This window comes from Macaca fascicularis, chromosome 14 (assembly GCF_037993035.2).
Source record: "Macaca fascicularis isolate 582-1 chromosome 14, T2T-MFA8v1.1".
Classification (NCBI taxonomy): domain Eukaryota; kingdom Metazoa; phylum Chordata; class Mammalia; order Primates; family Cercopithecidae; genus Macaca; species Macaca fascicularis.
The window spans coordinates 2,183,460-2,192,792 of record NC_088388.1 but is presented as its reverse complement, the minus strand read 5'-3'; the positions used below and the strand labels follow the sequence as shown (position 1 = coordinate 2,192,792).

General features: G+C 59.5%; 1 protein-coding gene across 1 annotated transcript; it reads left to right on the top strand.

Annotated features, from left to right (window-relative positions):
- The first annotated feature begins 6,270 nt into the window (after positions 1-6,270).
- On the top strand, positions 6,271-8,594 carry ASCL2 (achaete-scute family bHLH transcription factor 2). The gene is made up of 2 exons (XM_045372389.3): positions 6,271-7,554; positions 8,171-8,594. Exon 1 carries the CDS (start codon positions 6,955-6,957, stop codon positions 7,534-7,536), a length of 582 nt encoding a protein of 193 aa, XP_045228324.1. The 5' UTR covers positions 6,271-6,954; the 3' UTR covers positions 7,537-7,554; positions 8,171-8,594.
- The last annotated feature ends 739 nt before the right edge of the window (positions 8,595-9,333 follow it).

The window sequence follows — 9,333 nt, the reverse complement described above, 5'->3', positions numbered from 1 at the left end:
AACTTTCTGGTCCGTCTCGCGAGGCAATGGCTTTCTAAAATGTAGGTTGTGTTATTATTCAGGTACGGTGAAGCTAACAGATCAAGAGTCAATTGCCATAGAAAATATATTAACTCACAGTTCTCAAAGCAGCTGGCATGCTATGCCACAGGCAGGGAGGTGGGCACAGGGTCAGTCAGAAGGTGGGGGAGCCACAGGGGGACCTGGGCAGGAACCTTTCTTGTGGTTTCTGTAGAAGGAATGGGCAAGGCAAGGTACATGGGCTTAGGATTGGTCAGGTTGAATAAGTTCAGAGTTCTGGGGCCTAGGGGCTGCTTGTTGCCTTGGGGTAACAAGGGCAGGGGTAGTGCCCTCGAGTGTATAAGACCCTGATAGAGGAGGGGGCTGGAGCTGGGCTCTGCAGTGATGGGTTTGCCTATGAAAGGGTCTCCTTCACTGTCTCTAGGAATTAGTTTATCCTGGGAGAGGTGGCCCTTCACAGTCAGAAAGTCCCCAAGATGTCACACTGCCAGATACAGAGACTAGAAAACTGGTATCACAAGGGAGCTGAGGCTCTCCCAGTCCAGATCTGTGTCGTCCAAGATGGAAGCTACCAGCCCTGGGTGCCACTGAGCATTGAGATGTGGCCGGTCCATACTGAGATGTGCTGTGAATGTAAAAAGACGCACGCCTGATTTCAAAAACCTTGGTATGAAAAGAAAATGTGAAACAGCTCTCAAGTAATTTTTATACTGATTACATGTTGAAATGCTAATATTTTGGGTATGATGTTAAAGTTCATTCCACCCGTCCCTCTTCAGGTATTTTTTAAGTGTCACTACGAAACAATCTGAAGTTACTGATGATACCTCCCAGTCCACGGCCCACATTGGTGCCCCCCAGATACCCCCGTGTCCTGCCGCATCTCCCCAACTCCCGCCACACATCCACCTGCCAATCAGTCAGGTTTTGTGATTCCCCAGGGTGCCCCACACTTCCAGCTCCTGCACCCCAGTTCCAAACAGCCTGTGGGTGACTTCAAAGTCAACATGAGCCTTGCTCATCCCAGGAGCAGGAGCCGGCTCCCTGGGGGGACAGCAGGACTGTGGGCTGCAGCTCCCGGCTGGCCAGCCACAGAGCTGTTCTTGGATGCTCTAGGCTCATCTTATGTGAGTCAGGCTCAGGTTGACTTTGAAGTCACCCTTGGTCACCAGGAGCTCTGACCAACCAGGCCGAAAGCTTCCCCTGGGCCATCGCCAGCCCCAGTGCTGCCTGCTCCTGCCCCTCTTTGCTGAGCCTGGGCTCCCCAACGTTCCCCCAGGTCATGAACACACATGAGCAGCACCTCAGATGTCGAAGGAGCAGGTCAGGTTAGCCTATTGGACAGAGCGGATCTGGGCAGCCACAGCTCCCTGTGGAGCACAGGGGCAAGGAGGCTCCAGGAGGCCACTGGGATCAGGGAAGGCTTCCAGGTGATATGACATCCAAGCTGGACAGGAGGCAGTGAATGATGGCACGCGAGGGTGTTGGGCCTGAACCCTGAGGGCCCGGACATGATCTAGCTGGGCTGGATGCTGGGTAAGGCCCCCCACTTCCAGGTGGTACACAGACAGAAGCAGCAAACTGAGAACCCAGGAGACCAGGGCAGAGGCAGGGGCAGTGTCCAAAGGGCAAGATGGGGACCTGGCTGGAGAAGTGGCTGGGCTGATGGATAGCAGAGGACAGGGGAAAGGAAAGGCAGCACCCACACTGCCAACCTGGTGTTCTCTGCAGAGGGATCTTTCCTTAGAGGAAAGAAGGCCGGGTTCAACCTGCAACAAATTGAGTTTGAAGAGCTGCAGGACGATGAGGGTCAGCCCAGGTGTCACATGGACATACCAGTCCTCTGGAGCAGCTGTCAGCAGACCGAGGCCCACAGGCCAGATCCAGCCCCTGGCCTGCTTTTGTATCGCCCCAAAGCTAGGAACTTTCTTTCAATTCTTAAGTGGTTAAAAAATTAAAATCCATACCCATTAGCTATTATCAAAAAACTATTATCACCTCAGCCAGCCTGGGCAGCATAGTCAGACTTCATCTCTACAAAAAGTAAAAATTTGGCCGGGCATGGTGGCAGGTATCTGCAGTCTCAGCTACTCGGGAAGCTGAAACTAGAGAATGGCTGGAACTCAGGAGGCAGAGGTTGCAGTGAGCCAAGATTGCGCCACTGCACTCCAGCCTAGGAGACAGAGCGAAACTCCGTCTCGAAAACAAACAAAAACAAAACAAACCCAGAAAGCACCAAGTGTTGGCGCGGATGTGGAGACGTTAGAACCTCGTGTGCAGCAGGAATGCACCATGGGCAGCCACTGTGGAAAACGTCATGGCGGTTCCTCAAAAGGTTAAACAGAGGTTTGCCGTATGACCTGGCAACTCCACTTCTCGGTCTATCCCCAAAAGAATCGAAAGCAGGGTCTCAGAGAGATATTTGCACCCCCGTGTCCACAGTACCATCATTGATAATAGCCCAAGGGTAGAAGCCACCCAAGTATCCACTGACAGAGGAACGGATCAACATCGTGGTCTACCCACACAGTGGAAGAGTATTCACCCATAAAAAGGAAGGAAATCCTTATGCAGGCTACAATATGGATGCAACTTGAGGGGATCACCATCAGTGTAAGCAGCCAGTCCACAAAAAGACAGATGCTGCAGGATTCCACTTACACGAGGTCTCCCGAGCAGTCAAATCTGTACAGACAGAGAGTGGATGGTGGGTGCCAGGGGCTGGGGGAAGGGTCATGGGGAGCTGGTGTTTAATGGGGACAGACTTTCGGTTTGGGAAAATGAGAAACTTTTGGAGATGGATGGTGGTGATGACTGCACAGCCACATGAACACACTTAATTCCACAGAACCGTGCACTTACAAATGGTTAAGAGGGTCCATTTTATGTCATGTGTATTGAACCACAGTCTGAAAATTCAGAGTATTTTGTAACAGGGAGTGTGACCTGGACTTCATGTTTCAGTGACCAGGAAGCATGTTTTGTTATTTCCTCCCTGCCCATGCCTGCATTTGCTCCCCAAGGCAGAGGACTCGTGGCAGAGACATGTGACCGGCAAGGCCAAAAATACTTACCATGTGGTCCTTTGCAGAAAAAGTTTGCCTACCCCTGTTCAAGAGCTCAGGGATGAAGAGTTGGAGGTAGGTAGAGCCTGGGAGAGGTGCCAGGGTGCCCAGGCAAAGGGCTCATGAGGCCGCATGCTTATGTTCGAAGGTCTTCTAACTGCTTTATTAAGATACAGTTCACATTCCATAAAGTGTGCATTTCAATGTTTTTTTGTGTGTGTGCTGTACAGAGCTGTGAAGCCAATAGGACAGGCCATGTCAGAACATTCTCAGGCTCTGGGAAAGAAACTATGTACCTTTCACGGTCACTCCCATCCCTCTGTTCTTACCCCCCAGTCCCCGGTAACCATGAATCTCCTGTCTGTGAATCCATCCACTACGCACATTTCATAGACTGAGAGTCACATGCTATGTGGTCCTCGGTGTCTCACTTCATTCACACGACCTCATGTTCTCGGGGTTCACCTACATCATGGCAAGAAACAGCTTCGTCTCTTTTTAGGGCTGAATAACCTTCCATTATTCTAGACCATGTTTTGTTTATCCACTCATCTGTTGGTGGACATGTGGCTATTGTGAACTGTGCTTCTCAGGATGGACTGAGAGACCAAGAGTGCCAGAGAAGACGGCCCAGATAGCATGGAGACCCACCAGTCCGGGAGACAGCCTGCTTCCGAAGTAAGGGGGGTGCTGCAGCGTCAAAAGCTGCACAGCCGGTGGCACCCAGGAATGAAGCAGGGGCCGATGCAGGGAGAGACACAGGTCTCTAGGGAATTATTATTTCAAAGCTAGGCGTTGGGGGCAGACGGGGTTTCCACAGTGGTGGGAGGACCAGATTGGGAAGAGGATGAAGGTGGAGAGAGGTGTGGGCGGTGGTGGGGGACTGGCCTGGCCGTGGCACAGCAGGTGCAGGTGAGTGCAGGACTGTGCCTGGGGGCAGGGTAGCAAGAAGCCATGCCTGGGCGCTGAGAGGCTTGAGTTTTTAGACAGGAAGTTTTGGGGTGATCTGTAGAGGCCTTACAGGTCCTGCTCCGGAGATCTTACCAGCTGTGGAGGCACTCGGGTGAAGACGGGACAGACAGCAACCTAGCCGCTGTACCCCTCATCCCTGTTGACCCCCAGGGTGTATGCAACTCTACCCAGAGCAGCAGAGGGCCCACCCGTCAAGCCACAGAATCCTGAGAAATAATAAATCGTGGCCGGGCGCGGTGGCTCAAGCCTGTAATCCCAGCACTTTGGGAGGCCGAGACGGGCGGATCACGAGGTCAGGAGATCGAGACCATCCTGGCTAACACGGTGAAACCCCGTCTCTACTAAAAAATACAAAAAACTAGCCGGGCGCGGTGGCGGGCGCCTGTAGTCCCAGCTACTCGGGAGGCTGAGGCAGGAGAATGGCGTGAACCCGGGAGGCGGAGCTTGCAGTGAGCTGAGATCCGGCCACTGCACTCCAGCCTGGGCGGCAGAGCGAGACTCCGTCTCAAAAAAAAAAAAAAAAAGAAATAATAAATCGTTGTTCAGACCGTTAAAATCCTGGTGGCTCCTTACACAGCAACAGATGACTGAGGGGCTCCCAGCCTGGGAGGTCAAAGTCCGGGAGGGATTTCCAAGGCCCAGTTTGCAGGGTTCCAGGATCCTTCCTGGATTCTTATCTTGCAGCCTTGACAAGGGGAAGGAGGGAGGCAGCGGAAGGAGGGCAGGACAATCCATGACAGGCTGTGATTTGCCAAGTGACCGTCTGGGATGAATGGGGTCTCAGACCAGGGACAGGGAGTAGAGGAAAGCCCGCCTCTGCCCTGGTTGGAGAACCCGGATTCAGACCCAAGGCCCCGATTTCTGCCTGGATCGCTCCACTGGGCGGAGTGACAGTGGACACATCCGGGGTTCTCTCCAAGTCGGCTTCCTCATCTGCTAAATAGAGACTGCAGCCCACCAGCTCCCAAGTGGGCACCACTCTTCCGGCCCCTCCCAAGGCAGGAGGGCCAGGAGTGCTCAGGGCACAGGTGTGCTAGGGGCCCAGGTGGGCCAGTCAGCAGCATCCTGCAGGGTAATCGGAGCAGGTGGGCACCCCGAGGCTGGCAGTAAACAGTTGCTATCTGCTCCCAGGCTCCCAAGAGGGGTCCTGGGCCTCACCTCCTCCAGTCGGAACAGGAAAGCAGCTCCAGGCAGCTGGGTCCACAAAAAGCTCCATTCCCTGAGGTCTCAAGCAGTGGCCCAGGAGCATCTGGTCACCTTCGGGAAAAACCGGCTTGGCAAAGGCTTCCCCGAGGGCACGCGTTTCCCGGACAGTGAGGTAGGACCTAAACTCTTCCGTTAACACTACATTTTTCGCATTTCTGCAGTGCTTGCACTCTCATACTCCACCATTTCCCCGCATCTCTTAGGGAGAAGCTCTCGACGTCCCACCTCCCCTGGAAGGGTGCTGCTCCCAGAGACCTTTCCGCCAATGGCCCAATCTCAGTGCCCTCAGGGGAGAGGTGGGTGAAGAAAAACAGCCTGGGTCACAGAAAGAGGAGCTAGGGCTGTGAGATCCCAGAGGCACCGACGGGAAGCGCGACGGAGAACAGGAGGGCAGAACGGGGTGGAAGTGGGGGATACTGCAAATGTAGGGAGCCACTCTGGGGGAGGGCGTGGACCCGACCACCGTCCTGGCACAAGGCTGTCGGGTTCAAACCTTCAGGCCCTCCAGAGCCCTCAGGCCCGGGGCGCACGGAAACCACAGGCAGGGTGCGCGTGGAGGAAAGGGGAATGTGGGGCGGGTTGGGGAAGGCGCCCCGGGAACCTGAACCTCCTACCCGGCCTCAGTCGCGACCGCTCCTTAAGCCCCGCCCCGCCCCAGGTAAGGCGCAGTCCACCCCCATTCCCAGTAAATTAACGCACAGGTAGAGGCGCGCTCGGGACATAGGTGCGCCTCGGGACAGCTCGCCCAGCCCAGTCGCGAGGGCGAGGAGTAGGGCGGGGCCCAGCATGCACCGAGCTTTGTTAGCGATGCTCCCCGCGAGCCACGCGCCGCGCGTACGCGCTTCCTCAATGGGGCCGGGCGTGGGGCCGCGCCCTGCGCGATTGGCCAAACGGGTGGCCCAGGATTGGCTGAGACCCTGGCCCCCGCCTCCTCGGCCCCAGGAGGGCGGGGCGCGGGTGTGGACTGCTCCGCGCGTGCTGCCCCGGGGGGTCTAGCGCGCCTCCCAGACTGCCGTGTTGTCGCCAGGGCCACGCCTTCCCTCCCACAGCGCGCGCTGCGCGTGCGGAGGTCTGGCAGCTCTTGGGACTTGCGGGGCTGCGCGCAGGATTAGGGTGGGGGTACGGGAAGGCTCAACTCAGGACCTGCGCACCTTGCTTTGGGGGCGCACTGAGCACCTGCCGGGAGCAGGGGGCGCACCGGGAACCCGCAGGTTTCGCCAGTTGGGCGCACTGGGGATCTGTGGACTGCGCCCGGGGGATGGGCTAGGGGGACACGCGCAGGCTGTGGGCTTTACAGAATGTGATCGCGCGAGGGGGAGGGCGAAGCGTGGCGGGAGGGCGAGGCAAGGAAGGAGGGCGTGAGAAAGGAGGTGGCGGCGGCGCGGAGGAGGGTTATCTATACATTTAAAAACGAGCCGCCTGCGCCGCGCCTGCGGAGACCGGGGAGAGTCCGGCCGCACGCGCGGGACACGAGCGTCCCACGCTCCCTGGCGCGTACGGCCCGCCACCACTAGGCCTCCTGTCCCCGGGCTCCAGACGACCTAGGACACGTGCCCTGGGGAGTCTCCTGGCGGCGCCGTGCCAGAAGCCCCCTTGGGGCGCCACCGTTTTCCCTTTCGCCTCGGGCTCTTCTGCCTGCACCTTCCTGCGGCGCGCCGGGACCCGGAGCGGGCGGGTGGATGCAGGCGCAATGGACGGCGGCGCACTGCCCAGGTCCGCGCCCCCTGCGCCCCGCGTCCCTGTCAGCTGCGCTGCCCGGCGGAGACCCACGTCCCCGGAACTGTTGCGCTGCAGCCGGCGGCGGCGACCGGCCACCGCAGAGACCGGGGGCAGCGCAGCGGCCGTAGCGCGGCGCAATGAGCGCGAGCGCAACCGCGTGAAGCTGGTGAACTTGGGCTTCCAGGCGCTGCGGCAGCACGTGCCGCACGGCGGCGCCAGCAAGAAGCTGAGCAAGGTGGAGACGCTGCGCTCGGCCGTGGAGTACATCCGCGCGCTGCAGCGCCTGCTGGCAGAGCACGACGCCGTGCGCAACGCGCTGGCGGGAGGGCTGCGGCCGCCGGCTGTGCGGCCGTCTGCGCCCCGCGGGCAGCCTGGGACCACCGCTGTCGCCGCCTCGCCCTCCCGCGCTTCTTCGTCCCCGGGCCGCGGGGGCAGCTCGGAGCCCGGCTCCCCGCGTTCCGCCTACTCGTCGGACGACAGCGGCTGCGAGGGCGCGCTGAGTCCCGCGGAGCGCGAGCTGCTCGACTTCTCCAGCTGGTTAGGGGGCTACTGAGCGCCCTCGACCTATGAGGTAACAGCCGGGCGGCAGTGAGGAGGGAGGGTCGGGGGCCGGGGTGGAGGGACGGGGTGGGGTGTGGGGGGCAGGCCCGGCGGATCGCGCCCCCAGGAGCCAGCGGAGCCGAGCGCCAGGCCCGAGCTATGGCTTCGATTTCGCTCACTCTTCATTTCCCCCAAACTTTTTCAAGCCTGTGCAAGACCGGCGTTTGTTTGTCCGGGATTGCAAAACTTCCCCTCGCGGCTCAGCCGCCGACGAGGGAGGGGTAGACGAGGGGAGGGGAGCGGCCGTCGGGCCGTTGAGGTCTCGAGTGCTGGCGGATCCTGGGGCAGATTGGGGTGCTGGAGGCGGGGTGACTTTGCATTGCAAATCGCGCTCCCGGGCCGGGGCGGCAGAAATGAGTCGGCGGGCGTGGAGCCCTGACTCACCGCCGTTCCGAGCGCCCGCCCCGCCCCCGCCCTGTCTCAGACCGAGTCGCGGCACCCACGGACTCAAGACTCCAAAACCAACCGAGCAAACGAAACTGCCGACTTCGCTTGGGGGAGGTGGGGGCAGGGCCGGCCCGGGCGGTGTCTGCTCCGGGCCAGCGCCCGCGTTGACGCGCGTTCGGTTCCCCACCTTCCCCCTGCAGCCTCAGCCCCGGAAGCCGAGCGAGCGGCCGGCGCGCTCATCGTCGGGGAGCCAGCCAGGTGGACCGGTCCGCGCTCCGCCCCCAGCGAGCCGGGGACCCCGCCCCCGCGCCACCACTGTCGACCCCGCCTCGACCGTCCGGCCCTGCCTGACCAATGCCCGGTGGAAACGGGCCTCGAGCTGGCCCTGTGAGGGCTGGCGGCTTCCTCCGATGCCGCCCCTCCCCACACTTCTCGACTGCAGTGGGGCGGGGGGCACCAACACTTGCAGATTTTTGCGGAGGGGAGAGGATTTTCTAAGGGCACAGAGAATCTATTTTCTACACATTAACTTGAGCTGCTGGAGGGACACTGCTGGCAAACTGAGACCTATTTTTGTACAAAGAACCCTTGACTTGGGGCACAATAAAGATGACCTGGACCCCCGCCCCCACTATCTGGAGTTTTCCATGCAGGCCAAAATCTGGACACGAGTGGTGCCTGAGGGGCGGGGTCCCTGGCGTGAGGCTCCCATGACAGCTAGGGAGAAGCCTGTGTGGGGCACACCTCTTTAAGGGAGCGTGAACTTTATAAATAAATTAGTTCTGTTTACCAGTGGCTCCTGTCACCTACACTTCCCAGGTGACGGCCATACTTCTGTCACTACTCCCTGAACCCTGCTGCCTCCTCAGGGTGGGTCTGGGTGAGATCTGGAGTCCAGCCAGGCCGTTGATAGCGGAGCCATCGGGACACCTTGTGAGGCTGGGGGCATCCTCCAGGAGGTGGTGGGCTGGTGGATTGTCCAGGCAGGGCTGCTTGCTGGCTTGGAAGCGGCAGGCTGGAGGCTGCTGACCCATCCCGAGGGCTGGGTAAGTGCTGGGTGTGGGGCTAGGCTGAGGTGGTCTGACCAGAGAGCTCCTGCTGTGGGGCTGAGGGCATGGGCTCCCGCGCAGGCCACCACGCTCAGATCTCCACTGCTATGGCAGCTGGGCAGCCCAGGGCAAGTGGCTTAACTTGAAAATGGGACTGACCAGACCCACCTCAGGGGCCTCTGGGAGGAGTTAGTGAGAGGTGTCTGGGGGCTGTCCTCTCGCTGGCTTTGGGTTTTGCCCACACGGGGGAGGCCCCGCAGGCCTCTGCTCACCTGAATCCTGAGAGCGGCTCTTGAAAGGAACAAGGAAGGCTT

Bases quoted from the DNA above. Each gene is read 5' to 3' on its own strand.
- ASCL2 (XM_045372389.3), top strand. From the start codon at position 6,955: ATGGACGGCGGCGCACTGCCCAGGTCCGCGCCCCCTGCGCCCCGCGTC.